The sequence below is a fragment of the Hippocampus zosterae genome, chromosome 7, assembly GCF_025434085.1.
Source record: "Hippocampus zosterae strain Florida chromosome 7, ASM2543408v3, whole genome shotgun sequence".
Lineage (NCBI taxonomy): Eukaryota > Metazoa > Chordata > Actinopteri > Syngnathiformes > Syngnathidae > Hippocampus > Hippocampus zosterae.
The window spans coordinates 13824029-13839550 of record NC_067457.1 but is presented as its reverse complement, the minus strand read 5'-3'; the positions used below and the strand labels follow the sequence as shown (position 1 = coordinate 13839550).

Genomic DNA, 15522 nt, shown 5'->3' with positions numbered 1-15522 from the left:
ACTGGACTGTATGTGACGCACGGCTACCGTCCGTATTCAACACAAAACGCAAAGCAATGATGGTGCATTCAATGCGCCTAGGAAAGGGCAGATATGTGACGTTTAACATGAATAAAACGGCGATTGAATCGGATTTTACCGATACCCATCAATGCATCGTGATGAATCGCGATTTCACCGATACCCATCAATGCATCGTGATGATTCGCGATTTCACCCGTCAATCGCGTCGTACCCAGTGAATGAGCCGATGCACTCGGATCGCGGACGTGCGCATCGATGTATCGATTAATATCGATTATTTTCCACACCCTTAGTGCAGATACGTATGTGTGTACATACGCATCTGCACACGTCCCCATAAAATTCTCACTTTGAAAATTTGCTAAAAAGTTTGAACCTAAAATTTCTTGTCGTTGCAGTGCATTCAATTAAATACAGGTCGGACATGATTTGTAAATCATGGTATTCTGTTCTTCTTATTCTTATTTCAGTTCTGTCACGTCGCGTGTCCGCCAGCAGGTGGCGGGTTTTCTCCCCCGCCATCTGTGCACCTGTCCGTAATTTCGGGCTGATTACCCTCCTATATTAATGAGACTCCGGCAGTTCTCCCACTGCCGGAGAATTCCTCACCGTGCCATTGATCTCTCGTGCTAATTCCTCTATTTGTAGATTACTCGTTGCCTTCTTGCCTTGCGGCCTTTACTCTTGCCATTAGCGTTAGTCACTAAATTGAATACTTCGATATTGCCTAATCAGTAGTTCCTCGCACTTTGTTTTTCAGCGAGCGTTTTCAGTTGTTTCCTTATTTCTTCCCTGGTCCTTATTTGACCAGCGTTTTGTGTTTCCGTTTTTTCCCTGTCGGGCTCTTTCTGTTTTTGTCATTAAAGACACTCTTTGCTTTGAGAAAATTCTTTCGTTGTCTGTTTTCCGGGGATCCAATTCTTTATTTTTCTCGTTCTGCACGGAGCGATCATTATCGCTTCGGGCAGATCGTGACAGAATTCTCCGGCCACCATGGATCCCGCAGACATCGAAAAGATTTTGTCCGCTCTTTCCCGACAAGAGCAACAGATGAGTCAGCAGGGCCAAGCCATTAGGGAACTCCGTGGCGCAGTCTCCATGCTGGCTCATCGGTCCGATGATTTAGAACCTCGGTTGGTCCGGGTGGAAGAGCGGAGACCATCTCCCCCCGGGGTTCGTTCTATTATTCCCGAAGCGCCCTCCTCATATCCCATTATGACGAGGGAGCCATCGCTTCCACACCCCCCTCGCTACGGGGGCGAGCACGGGCAGTGTGGACACTTCCTCCACCTGTGCTCTCTCATATTCGACCTACAGCCTTCTGCCTATGCTAATGACGCCGCCAAGGTGGCTTATGTCATGAGTCTGTTAACAGGTCCGGCGGCATCGTGGGCGATTGCGACCAGTAACGCTAAGCCGAATCTCCGTACTTCGTTCCCCGACTTCGTGGCTGCGTTCCGCCGGGTGTTCCATCATCCCGTGCGAGGCAGAGAGGCAGAGGGCCGGCTACTCGCCCTCCACCAGGGAGAGCGATCGGTAGCGGATTACTCCATCGAGTTCCGGATCCTGGCCGCCCAGAGTGGATACGGTGATCGGGCGCTGTGTGGCCTGTTTCGCCGCGGGCTAAACCCTCAACTCAAGGACGAGCTGGCGACCCGCGACCACAGCACCAACCTGGAGGAATTAATCGACCTCTCCCTCCTCATGGACAATCGCCTGAGGGAGCGAAGCCGGGAGCGTGGAGGTGATCGGTCCCAGTTCCGACGAACACCCACGGAGGAACAGGTGCAGCTGGGAGGCAGGGACGCTGGTGCGGAGGAAAGAAAGCGTCGTTTCAGCGACCGAGCGACGACTGACGGCGTTCCACCATCTCCTCACGCCGCAACCAGCCATCCGGGGTCGTCACCCCCTGCCCACCAGGAGTACTGTGAGTCACGACCGCGCGCGCCCCCCTTCGAGTCTAGGCGAGTCGACTCGCGGCCTGGACACCCCAACAGACTCGAACTCGAGGGGGAGATATTAACGGGGTCCCGGTCGTGGCGGGTTCGGGCTCTGGTAGACTCGGGGGCAGATGACTGTATAATGGACACCGATCTCGCATCCGAGCTGGGTTGTTCCGTGGAGAGGTTGATAGATAGGAAGCGGGTTTGTGATCTTGATGGGCGCCTCCTGGCGGTAGTTACGCATAGGACGGAGCCGTTGAAACTTCTACTGTCCGGCAACCATGTCGAACATCGCCGTTTTTACCTAATGCAGTCTCGCAATGCCCCGATCGTTCTCGGGTTACCCTGGCTGAAGACACACAATCCCGTGATTTCCTGGGCGCGCCCAGCGATAGACAGCTGGAGCCCATATTGTTACCAGCACTGTCTACAATCGGCCGTCGGGAAGCATGAACGTGTCACGCCCCCCGAGGAGATCTGCCTTGACGGAGTGCCGGATTGCTATCGGGATCTAAAGGAGGTGTTCAGCGAGGATCGTGCCCACTCTTTGCCTCCACACCGCCCCTACGATTGTGCTATAGACCTGCAGGCGGGCGCTCCGTTGCCGACCTCGCGGCTGTATCAGGTGTCCCAACCCGAGCGCGAGGCATTGACGGAGTACATCAACAGCTCGCTCGCCGCAGGTCTTATTAGACCATCGCGTTCACCGTTAGGGGCGGGTTTTTTCTTCGTAGGGAAGAAAGACAAGACCCTGCGACCCTGCGTAGACTATCGGGGATTAAACGAGATAACAATTAAGAATAGATACCCGCTACCCTTGCTGGACTCCGCCTTCGCCCCATTACAGTCAGCCACCATTTTCTCCAAATTAGACTTGCGCAGCGCTTACCACTTGGTTCGCATCCGGGAGGGTGACGAGTGGAAGACGGCTTTTAAGACCCCTCTGGGTCATTTTGAATACCTGGTTATGCCTTTTGGGCTCACCAACGCCCCTGCCGTTTTTCAAAATCTAATCAATGATGTGCTAAGGGACATGATAAACATCTTTTGTTTCGTTTACCTTGACGATATTTTAATTTTTTCCCAGTCATTACACGAGCACCAGCAACACGTTAGGCTGGTGCTACAACGTCTACTGGAGAACCGGCTCTTCGTCAAGGCAGAAAAGTGTGAATTCCATGTCCCCGTCATCTCCTTCCTAGGGTTCATTATTGAACAGGGCAGGTTAAGGGCGGACCCCATTAAGACGCGTGCAGTCACTAACTGGCCGGTTCCAGCCAATCGCAAGGAACTGCAGCGCTTTCTGGGGTTCGCCAACTTCTACCGACGCTTCATCCGCGGTTATAGTCAGAAGGCGCTCCCCTTAACCCGCCTTACGTCCATTAAAACCCCATTTAAGTGGGATCCGACCGCGGATGCGGCGTTCGCAAACCTGAAGGCGGCGTTCACCAGTCCCCCCGTACTACAGCACCCTGATCCTGATCTCCCCTTTATCGTGGAGGTGGACGCCTCGGATTCGGGGGTGGGGGCTGTGCTGTCCCAGCGCTCTCCGGTCGACCAGAAGTTGCACCCCTGCGCCTTCTTCTCCCGTCGACTCAGTGCCGCTGAGTCCAATTACGACGTGGGCAACCGTGAACTGTTGGCAGTTGTGACCGCCTTGCAGGAGTGGCGGCACTGGCTCGAGGGGGCAAAGGAACCCTTTACGGTCTACACGGATCATAAGAACCTCGCCTACCTCCGCTCCGCCAAAAGACTGAACGCCCGTCAGGCCCGGTGGGCCCTCTTCCTTACCAGGTTCGACTTCATCCTCACCTACTCTCCCGGGTCTAAGAACACCAAGCCCGACGCCCTCTCCCGTCTCCACGAGCCTGCGGGGAGGGATCGATCCCCGGAGACCATCCTCCCGACCCGGTGCGTCGTGGGGGCCGTCCAGTGGGAGGTTGAGCAGCGGATCCAGGCAGCCCTGGAGGGGGTTCAGGTGCCGACGGAGTGCCCAGCAGGGAGGCTATTCGTACCTCCTCCCTTACGATCTGAAGTTCTGCAGTGGGGACATGGGTCCAAGGTGGCGTGTCATCCCGGGGTGAACCGGACTGTGCAACTCGTCGCCCAGCGTTTCTGGTGGCCGGAGCTCCGCAACGATGTGACGGAGTTCATCAAGGCCTGCACCTCCTGCGCCTGCGGCAAGTCGTCCCATCAGCCGCCGGCGGGACTGCTCCAGCCGTTGCCCATTCCTCCTCGCCCGTGGTCCCACATCGCCCTGGACTTCGTCACGGGTCTCCCGCCTTCCCGGGGTCGAACTGTCGTACTCACGATCGTGGACCGCTTCTCCAAGGCGGCTCATTTTGTTCCTTTGTCCAGGTTGCCGTCGGCGCTGGAGACCGCCGACCTCCTTGTCGAACACGTCTTCCGTCTCCACGGCATTCCACTGGACATTGTCTCGGACCGGGGGCCCCAGTTCGTATCCCGCGTCTGGAAGCAGTTCTGCCGGTCCCTCGGGGCCACGGCCAGTCTGACCTCGGGGTACCACCCCCAGTCCAATGGACAAGCCGAGCGTGCCAACCAGGATCTGGGGGCGGCCCTCCGCTGTGTGTGCCTTCACCGTCCCTCATCCTGGGTCGACCACTTACCCTGGGTGGAGTACGCGCACAACACCCTCGTCTCTTCTGCCACTGGTAGGTCCCCCTTCATGGCCGCCTACGGGTACCAGCCGCCGCTGTTCCCGTCCCAGGAGGGGCAGGTGGAGGTCCCCTCTGTGCAGCACCACCTCAAGCGGGCCCATCGCGTGTGGAAGGAGGCCCGGGCTGCGTTGTCCCGCACGGCGGCCAGGAACCAGCGGATCGCGGATCGTCGCCGGCGCCCGGCTCCTTCATACGTGGTAGGACAGAAGGTGTGGTTGGCGACTAGGGATCTTCGGCTGGCCGGCACGTCTGCGAAACTGGGACCCCGATTTACTGGACCGTTCGAGGTCGAGGCCGTCATCAGTCCATCTGCAGTCAGGCTCCGGCTGCCACCCACCATGAAGGTTCACCCCGTCTTCCACGTCTCCCTACTCAAACCCGTGTCTTCCAGTGACTTGGCTCCTCCTCCCACGCCGCCGCCCCCTCCGCGGGTCGTCGACGGTGACCCGGTGTACACGGTTCGTGCCATCCTGGACTCTCGGCGCAGGGGAAAGGGGTTCCAGTATCTGGTCGACTGGGAGGGCTACGGGCCTGAGGAGCGGCAGTGGGTGCCTCGCTCCTGGATCCTTGATCCGTCCCTTTTGCGCGACTTCCACGCTGCACATCCATCCAAGCCGGGTAGTCCGCCGGGAGGCGTCCATTGAGGGGGGGGTACTGTCACGTCGCGTGTCCGCCAGCAGGTGGCGGGTTTTCTCCCCCGCCATCTGTGCACCTGTCCGTAATTTCGGGCTGATTACCCTCCTATATTAATGAGACTCCGGCAGTTCTCCCACTGCCGGAGAATTCCTCACCGTGCCATTGATCTCTCGTGCTAATTCCTCTATTTGTAGATTACTCGTTGCCTTCTTGCCTTGCGGCCTTTACTCTTGCCATTAGCGTTAGTCACTAAATTGAATACTTCGATATTGCCTAATCAGTAGTTCCTCGCACTTTGTTTTTCAGCGAGCGTTTTCAGTTGTTTCCTTATTTCTTCCCTGGTCCTTATTTGACCAGCGTTTTGTGTTTCCGTTTTTTCCCTGTCGGGCTCTTTCTGTTTTTGTCATTAAAGACACTCTTTGCTTTGAGAAAATTCTTTCGTTGTCTGTTTTCCGGGGATCCAATTCTTTATTTTTCTCGTTCTGCACGGAGCGATCATTATCGCTTCGGGCAGATCGTGACAAGTTCAACACGTCTTAACTTCACCTATATTGGGTTTGTTGTTAGTTAAAATACAAGTTAGTTTTACTAGCGACAGTATGGTTGCAAATTTTGCCCTTTCCTTTTGAAGTGTTGAAATCATTATTCAAGAAATTAATTCCCATTAAAAAAAAAGTAACACGAAGATACCTTGGACTTGAGTAACACATTACACAGACGATAAAACAGTAAACCCATACTTTCACGGCTTTGCTTTTTCATGGAGCAGTTTTGTGCATTTTTTAATTTTTTGGGGGTAGGTTTTTTTTTTTCTTAAAATGCATTGTGTTCTGCATCCTGATTGGCTAAGGAACTGTAGACCAATGTCACCAATCTCCACGCCTAGTCTCTGTAGAGCTTGCCACAATTTAAGTTTCCAACAAAAACAGATTTTAATCTTTGGTTTCATTCTATAGTCCAGTATTGTATTGTATTGAATAATAATTGTAAAAAATAAAAATAAAGCTCGCTGGAACTCTTGTGATTCTCAGTTCATGGGAATATTAAAATAATGTACCTTTGTACACGATGTTAAAATGCCAATTTATGTTATTAGCTCAAAACTCCACATTTATTGAGCTAATTGTGACCCTGACTGTTACAGTATATCTGAAGGTTGCAGGAAGTGGTTAATGTTGATTAAGAGTAAACCTCAGGTTGATGGAAGGGACAAAAATGTGAGGTGCATATGGCAAAAGCGTTGGTTTCTTATTTTTGTCATTGTTTTTCACCCAAAAAAGGGTGTTCATCAGCGACGGTCGTGTGGGCAAGAAAGGCTGTTAAACATTGGCCGACCGGGTCAAGTCTTTCTAAACGTGGAAGGAAACCATGATAAGGAGTGACAATGACTAATCCACGGATTCCGCCTATCGAGAGCTCTTTTGGGAACGTAACCCCCACGATAAACAAGGGTTCACTATCTTGTGTGTTTGTGTTATACAGTCAAACCTCGGTTTTCGTCCATAATCCGTTCCAGAAGGCTGTTCGAAAACCAAAACCACGCTCTTTTTAAAATAAAAGTGTTTGCTGAACACGTCTGCTCACAATGGAAAGCAACACTAGGAAGCGTCACTTCCTCGTCTACCCGAGGAAGCATCACTTCCTCGTGTAAGGAAGGCGAGAGGAGTCAAATGGTGCATTCCAGTGCGCTCAGTTTGTTCGACAACCGAAATTTGTTCGTCATCTGTGGCATAAATTTTTGGTCGAAAACCGAATTGGTCAAGAACGTAGACGTTCGAAAACCGAGGTTTGACCATATATTAAATGATGGAAGAAACTGGACTGGCCACAAACCAATCGCAGGGAGCGAAACATTGAAATGAAAACTGTTTATGTCCCAAGCAGAACCCCTTTCAAATCTTTTTGGAATGAGCAGTTAAATTGCCAGTGATGCTAATCTGAAAAAACGTTTGGTTTTGTTGACATTATTATTAAGATTGGAAGATGCATAATCACTGATGAGTTCCAATTTGCACTTTCCATTATGATACGATGATGGGAAGTACCGGTAATAACAAAGTAGACATCATTGTAACTGTTTTTTATTTGGTTGTTTGTGACACATTTCATTTCTTCTATTCCAATCTTCTTTGTTGTCTGTAGACCTGGAGTTGCAGTTGGCAGAGCAGCGAAAGCAGCAACAGCGTCAAGCTGTCCTGTCATGCCCACACCATTCCAAAAGCATGGCCACCATCAAACGGCAAACAAAGCGACCCCGTTTGCAGAAGCCCGTTACTACCACCACCCTCCTGACGTCGAGCATCAACCATCCTGCCCTGACATCTCCACAGTTCACAATTCTGTCCCCAATCACCTTATCCTCTCTGGGTCAACCATTTGCTGTGGCAGAGCTACCGATCACATCCCTCGCCCAGTCATCGAACACTGTCACTCTCCTCCCCACCGGCTCACAGGTCTTCACACGGAACATGGTGACTGGGGACGGAAAAGCTGACAGTCTTACCTTACACACGACTTCCAACCTCACACTGGTGGATACTAGTCCCCTGCATAACTCAAGCCGGTTGAGTACAATGGTCAAACCTGTCGAGCTGCTACATCTGAGCCAGCAAGCTGTGTGCGCAGAAGCAGTACCCATAGAGGCACAGGTGCTGGATGGTGCCATGTTGGTGCAGCAGAAGTTAATGCAGGGAGAGGTGGAGGCCAGCCAGGAGCACACAGTCATCGAGATCAAGCCACATTCAGTTGAAGAAGGTGAAGTCATGGCGGTACAGCTGACCGGCGAGTCAGATGGAGATGAGGCTGGTATCATCCAGCGGAGGATGGAGGTCGCAGGCGTTCGGGGGCTGGAGTTGGATGCCAATGGACATGTACCGGGTGTACACATTGTGGTGATAAGAGAGAGTATTCAGGAAGAAAACCAAGTTAAATAAGAAATACATGTTCATCGCGGTAGGCATTGAAAGACCGGTTAGCTTTTCAAAAACTTCATTTCATAACTGGAATTTAATAAATTGCATTAAAAAAAACATTGAGTAAGCGTGGAGAGCATTTTTCATTCATTTTCCAATCCGCCAACCCTCACAAGGGTCGCGGGGTGTGCTGGAGCTGTCTTCGGGCAGTAGGCGGGCGACACCCTGAACCGGTCGCCAGCCAATCGCAGGGCAAACCGAGAAGAACAACCGTCCACACTTAAATCTCGAGACAATTTGGAGTGTTCAATCAGCCTACCTTGCATGTTTTTGGAATGTGGGAGGAATCTGGAGTACCCGAAGAAAATCCACGCACGCCCGGGGAGAACATTCAAACTCCATACAGGGAGCCCCCGGAGTCAACTCAGAGGCGTAGCTACGGGGTGGCCAAGGCCATCCTTTCTCAATCTGTGGCCTCATCCCTGGCCACCCCACCTAGGGTAAAATTTTGATACAGTATCTGCGATTGTCGGACATTTCCACATATGCAATAGCATATTCTTAGACCCCTTGATACTCCGCCACCATTTTTTAACTGCATATTTAATGAGTAAATTGATAAGAATTCAAACTGTACAATAATGATCGAATCCATTACTTGTCCACAATGTCGCCCCTCCCTTTTGTTTTGTTTTGTTCCCTTTTTTCAGTGTGGGCTGGGCGCCTTCCTAATCAGTGCAGCTGCCTCTCTTACACATCTGCGAGTCTTCATCTCATCAGCCACTTGCAGCATGAAAACCAGCCGGAACAGCCACCCATTGCCAATTCGTCAGCGATCTTTCTTGCCGTACTCGCTTCTGCCAAGCCGTTACACTCTAGCATCCCTGCACTCCTCTGCGTGGTCATTTTGACTCCCTTTCAGTCCCTGTCACTTCGACCTGTCCCACTTCCTGGCAATAAAAGCACTCTGAGTTCATTGTGTCTGCGTGTGGGTCCTGTGGTCATCTCTCGCGAAGCCTATCCGTTTTAAGCAAACACCAGTAGTTATAACCTCTTAAGTAAAGAACATTCAATTCTTACAGTCTGTGTCAATCAAAAACATTTACCTGTACTTTCACAACACAGCAAGCAAACATGGCTGAGAAGTAATTGTTTCTCAAACCATCCACAGTCATGCTTTCATGAAATAAAATGCACACATATAAGAATGCATGCTCGGCAACCCCTCACTGAGATGCTGTTCCATTCCGGCCACACGATTGAAACATTTCTGCCTATGCCCCTCCCTAAATGTCGAGTATTTTGACACTGTTCATAAAAGTGCCTTAACTTTTTTCGAGTACTGCTTTATGAGATATTTTCTTTTTTCTTTCTTTCTTTCAGTTTGACCTATAAACTGAGAAAGGATAGATTTTACCATGTGTTGTAATTTATGGCAGATTATTCAGAGGAAAAAAATCCCCCAGTTGTTGAGCCTAATGTTAAATTAATCAATTTTACTAAGTATATTTGTGCATTATTGAATTAGGATTAGTACGACTATATTTTCATAGTTAACTCATTTTCCCAACTGCTTAACCCATATTATTGTTTTTTTACCAAGTGTTATTATTCTACCCATCCATTTTCTGGAACGCTGATGATGATGATGATGATGATGATGATGATGATGACGAAAACGTGACGTATAGGGGAAAAAAACGAGGGCATTCTGAATCAGCACGAGAAAATTCTAGAAGTTTACTTGCATCGCTGATTTAAAAAAAATATCAGCGTTTGTTGATCACAGTGTTATGGTCACAGAGCAAAATGGGATACTGCATGAAGACATCACATTTTTTTACGCTTGTATGATACAGTACCTTATAAATGAATATCAACATTGAGGAATCGAGCGAGACAACAGAATCAAAATCACGTCGCCTGGACTTGTAAAATTACCTTTATTTTCCGATCATTAATTATGTGAACTGAAAACGGGAAAATGTCCAGTTTAGCCCATTTGAATCACAATGAAATGAAGTCACTTCAAATGAGTTGTTTCGCCGTACGTATTTGCACACAATGATTCTGACCAACCAATGGCTGTGCAACCGAGATGACGTAATTGGTCGTAACATTCAGTTTTTTTGTGCGCGCTGCCAGTGCCAGAGCAGTGCGATATAGTTCAGTCAAACCAACACCTGGTACAAACCGTATTTGTCACAGTGTACGGGACATATTTGTAAGTACATGCGTAAACCTGCTTTCATTGTGTTTCAAGAGATGATGCCCAAAATTATGCTTATTGGAGAATTGCACTGTCAGACAAACATTTTATTTTGCTGTTGTGTTGTGAATTGAATGTCTGGGTGCTTATTTCAGTGTTAAATATGAGCGATGTATCATGAAAATGCCCAAGGTGTTGTCCGTACAGGGCGGGATTTTGTGAAGGGCTTCATTGTGTGCACTTTGTCGCGATTGCTTGGTGTTTAGTCTTCACGGCGACGGCTAATTTGGTTAAATCGAAACTGGATGTCTGATTCTCGATAAAAATCCTAATGTTAGCGATGTTGTTCCGTTATCACTTTCGCCACGGGAACGCGAACAACTTGTTTATCCCTGATGTGAGTCGGTCTTTTGTTTGCTGCTGCTCATCACAGCGCCGTCAAGGCGTCTTTGTTTGATGGTGATTGTCAAGCCTGTGCTCCCGTGTGAAGGAGGAAAAACACAAAATCAGCATTACTGTAGAATAACATAAACCCCAAATTGTTGTTCAGGCCATGCCAAAAATTAATAACGATACATGTAAAAGAGGCACCGTCAACAGCGATTGCACGCCGTCAGCATTCACCTTTCACTTTCGTAATGGGTTCATGAGAAGAAATTGAATTTATGAGAAGAAATTGATGTGTGCAATGAGTTTGCTTTTCATGTCAATTAATTAGTCTGCTTTTTAAGGCACGGACTAAAATTGGGTGGGGGATCAAATGTGTGTGTGTGTGTTCGTGCGTGTGAGCGCACACGCATTCGTACGCGCACGCACGCATGTATGTTTTTGTGTATGTCTATATATTTTTTGATTGTGAGCTTTATAGTGTTCTTATGCGACCTAGCATGCGAGCATCCCTCCCCGAATTAATCGCAGGAAACGGTTGCTCCATCATATTCACGATACGTGCCCAACCCCACCTCTTTCCCTAAGAGGATATATTGTTTTGTCACAATTAGCGTATTGTGTAATGTGTTATTGTTCCCATCTCCCGCCGGTGCCTCTATCGCTCGTGAAAACTGTTTTCACACATCAACGTTTATAAACACAAAAAGCAATTTAAATATCTGCTCATTCCCGTGGGCTTAATCTTGTCGAAATAGAATCAAATTGTACTCAATATGGGTGATTGGTGATGACTGATGCCAGACCGTTTTTTTGGGGAGATGGGCGGTGGTTGGGTGCAGTTTTATAGAAGGACATGAGGTGTCGCCACTGTGCACATTTTCAAAGATTTGCTGGTTTGTCTCGTCGTTAGCACTTGAAGTGATCACGTATTAATCCCAATATTTTTCAACTTTTGATCCTCTTAAGGTAAATCAAGAAGCAGAATTTTAAGATGGCAGCCTCCGAAGGTCAGTATGTCAGACGTTAGTATTTATTTATTTTTATTCATCAAATGACTGAAATGTTTTGATTTGCTGATTTTATTTTTTATCTATAGATATTCAGGTCAAGGAACTTGACAAGCGAGCCTCTGGCCAAGCCTTTGAGGTTATTCTTGGTGATCCTACCCCGGACAGTAAGGGTGACTTCCCCTTGGCCCCTCCAAAGAAAAAGGATGTCTCATTGGAGGAAATTCAGAGGAAGCTGGATGCTGCAGAAGAAAGACGCAAGGTAGAAGTTGGTTACTTCATTTAGTTGTTGAAGTATACATTAAGCCAGGGTAGTGTCCAAAAATGAGGGAAAAATATTGATCAAAATGTATCCCAATGTTCTGTGAATGTAATAACCTGTCCCGTTATCTATTTGTAAAGGAACATGCTCCATGAGAAGAATGAGGCAGGAATAACATTTTATATACAGGTACCTGTATATATTTTTTCCAGAACCATGAAGCTGAGGTTTTGAAGCATTTAGCAGAAAAACGCGAGCATGAAAAAGAAGTTCTGCAGAAAGCTATGGAAGAGAACAACAATTTCAGCAAGATGGCTGAGGAGAAACTCAACCAAAAAATGGAAGCCAACAAAGGGAAACGTACAGCAATAATGGCGGCAATGAATGAAAAATTCAAGGAGAAAGTAATTGTCTCACTTTTTTTAAAATTGATATTTTGCCACCAAGATATTGAGCTTATTGTTTTTTTTTTCTTGGTAGGATAAAAAATTGGAGGAGGTGCGAAAAAATAAAGAAACCAATCAAACCAACGCAGACGAAGAAACTTCAGAAGACTGAAATACATCAGAAGACTGAATTACATAATGTGAATGCAATGTCATTTTCTATTCTTTGTCGACTTTTTTTAGCTGTGGTTGTTAATGTTAACCAGTATACCCGTGTTCACTTCCCACATGAAGTAAGAAAATATTTGTTTTTATTTTATTGGATAGATTTTTTAATTCTTAACCCAGAAACGTTCTTGTGCTTATTTTGTGTGGCTACCAACCTCAACACCGTTAGTTGTGAAATGTATCCGGATCATCCCAGAATTGGAGGATATTTTACGTCCCACCCATCAAATTTTAAATAATCCACATATACAATGCAAAATAAAGCAATTTAAGTACCGTACATGAGTAAATTTACTTGTGCGGAGACCAAATAAATAAATAAACATAAAAAATATATACTGTATAGAAAAGTTTTTAAAACTGTACCAAATAAGTCTGGAGCAACCCCGAGAATCCTATTTTTTCTTGTCCCACCTCCCCCAATGATCAAATCAAACATGAAGTTCAAATTTCGTTGTTGTTGTTTTTTTTTTAACCCTTAGCACAGTGGCTGGCTCGTCGTGTTATCAGGCTACGGGGTGCATGAAAGGGTTAATATGATCTATTTCTTTGTTGTCTCTTATCATTGTGGAACCAATTTTTTAAAAAATAAATGAATATTTTAAATAGTAATGGTTATTCATGGAACATGTCTCCAAACGTGCACGCAACCCTGTTAGCATAAACCTTTTAGCATGGTAGAAGAAGAGGAAAGCAGTGAATCACATGATATACTCGCACTCATGCAACTCTGTTATGCATATGATCAGAATCTCAAATCTTTACCTATTTACAGAAGAAAATGCGTCCTTTTCAACAGCAGTGACTGCTAGCTAAAAATCCAGCCTCTACTCCGTTCGACCAGCAACCCCGTTACTGTGATTACAATGACATGTACTGTAAACACCGAATAAATCATGTTATAAAAATCATACCATTTATCAATCAAGTCTTTGATCGTTTATTACCTGTTATTGATGAATATGTAGCAGAAAGGTGATGGTTTCATTTTCCCGAATTCTGAATCCAAAATGTCCTCCAATTCTGCAATGATCCACAAAACATGCTTGCATCGGTAACCAAAACCTTCTAATTCCATGTGGTTTTAAAAAGGTCAGTTGTTTCCTTTTTATTATAAAAGGTAGAAAAAGGAGCACAAGTTTTGGAAGATGGAAAAACAAAAAAAAAACGGTGTTGTTTTGTTGCACCTCATATGTCTTCATTTTGCTGTTAATGTAACTGCTGTGTGAAGCATGTAAATTGATGCTCCCATTAGGAACGAAAGCATTACTTGTGAAAGGTTCATGAGTGATAGGCCCTGCATTTCAACATCTCAATTATACAAGTCCCTTTTGTATTAGTTGTACTACAGACAAAAAAAAAGACCGTTGCCAAGTAACTATTTAGCACCCGCATGTAATCTGTTAATGTCACACTTTTGAAATATACTATTTTCACTGATACATTCCTCATTGTCTGTTTATTTTCCTGAGCTTCTTCACCGATTGGCAGATAAAGCAGGCACAGAATGAAAATTTCTTGGATCCAGAGTTGTTCCCAGGCAAGCTGAGTGACATAGTCTCTCCAGCGTGTCCTGGGTCTTCCTCTGGGTCTCCTCCCGGTGGGACATGACCGGAAAACCTCACCGGGGAGGCGCTCAGGAGGCATCCGAATCAGATGCCCAAGCCACCTCATCTGGCTCCTCTCGATGTGGAGGAGAAGAGGCTCGATTCTGAGCCCCTCCCGGATGACCGAGTTTATCACCTTATCTCTAAGGGAGAGCCCGGACACCCTGCGGAGAAAACTCATTTCGGCTGCTTGTATCCGGGATCGACTCGACTCGGGATCCCCCAGGGAGAGCTGAAAGAAGTAGCTAGGGAGAGGGAAGTCTGTGCTTCCCTGCTAAAGCTGTTGCCCCCGCGACCCGGCCCCGGATAAGCGGTAGATGATGGATAGATGGAGAATGAAAATTTGACTTAAGAAAACCTTTATTAGTTTCGCAATGGAGAAATTCCAGATTCACAGCAGCAAAGTTATGAAAGGAAGAAGTAGAACAACAACAAAATTTTGTTGTCATTTTGAAGTCAAAATAACAAAAAATAACACAAGACAACACATAGGACAGAGACAGTCGTGCAATCTTCACCACTTTGTTGTCTGAAGCAGTTATAGATGAAAAAGGAGAGGATCAAAGTGTCCTTTCACCAGTGGATCAGAGACATCATGCTGAAAAATGTGCACACGTCTGCTACAAGCAAAGTTTTGAAAGCAAACACGAAGCTGTAGCGTCCATTGACGAAAAGAGATTAGTTCACTTCTCCTGTCCCACGTAATCCGCTTCAAACTCCAAGCCGCGACTCCCAGCTCCAAATCCGCATCGGCACTCCGCGCCAACGCTCCTTTCTTCTCATCGTCGGCTCCTCAAGACCTCCATCCATCCAGCCGCAGACCGTTCAACAGCACCGATCTCTCCGCTGAACAAAGCGGGGCTGTGAAAAATGCTGCCCATTACAGGCGCAAGACACAAGCGCCCCGGGACTGTCCAGCAACGACACTCAAATGGCGCCGACATTCCTCCAGTCAAAAACAGTGCTGGTATACCCATGCTGCCGAGAAGGCGCAACCACCAAGCACAGAGTCTCCTCCTTGGTGAATGTCGTGGCCAAAAAATGCTGAAAAAGGTCCACATCAAGTCCACACGACGTAACAACAAACACAAAGTGACAAAAGAAACACAAGAACAACAAAAAAAGCAAGGCTCATGAGAGCACTTGCTGACGGCTGCCTACTCGGGCGCCATCTTGACTTACTCTCGACAACCCCTTGCTCGCGCTCCAATTTAATAACATCAAGTCATGTGTAATTAGT

The 15522-nt window shown here is 47.3% G+C and overlaps 2 protein-coding genes and 1 long non-coding RNA gene across 5 annotated transcripts in view; 2 read left to right on the top strand and 1 right to left on the bottom strand.

Moving 5' to 3' along the window:
* gmeb1 (glucocorticoid modulatory element binding protein 1) overlaps positions 1–8316 on the top strand; it is a 28879-nt gene extending 20563 nt beyond the window's left edge. For all 3 annotated transcript variants that reach the window (XM_052071112.1, XM_052071111.1, XM_052071113.1), the window contains exon 10: positions 7424–8316. In XM_052071112.1, the coding sequence (XP_051927072.1) occupies positions 7424–8214 (791 nt within the window). In that variant the 3' untranslated portion in view covers positions 8215–8316. The remainder of the gene's footprint in view (positions 1–7423) is intronic.
* Positions 8317–10282: 1966 nt separating this feature from the next.
* stmn1a (stathmin 1a) lies at positions 10283–13434 on the top strand. Its single transcript, XM_052071331.1, has 5 exons — positions 10283–10417; positions 11759–11799; positions 11889–12061; positions 12274–12465; positions 12542–13434. The coding sequence occupies exons 2-5, from the start codon at positions 11784–11786 to the stop codon at positions 12617–12619; spliced, it is 459 nt and encodes a 152-aa protein (XP_051927291.1). The 5' UTR covers positions 10283–10417; positions 11759–11783; the 3' UTR covers positions 12620–13434.
* On the bottom strand, positions 12752–14185 carry LOC127604315 (uncharacterized). Its single transcript, XR_007963244.1, has 2 exons — positions 13113–14185; positions 12752–13050 (listed from the first exon to the last, which is right to left on the bottom strand). It is a non-coding gene; the product is annotated as an uncharacterized LOC127604315 (long non-coding RNA).
* Between the last annotated feature and the right edge of the window lie 1337 nt (positions 14186–15522).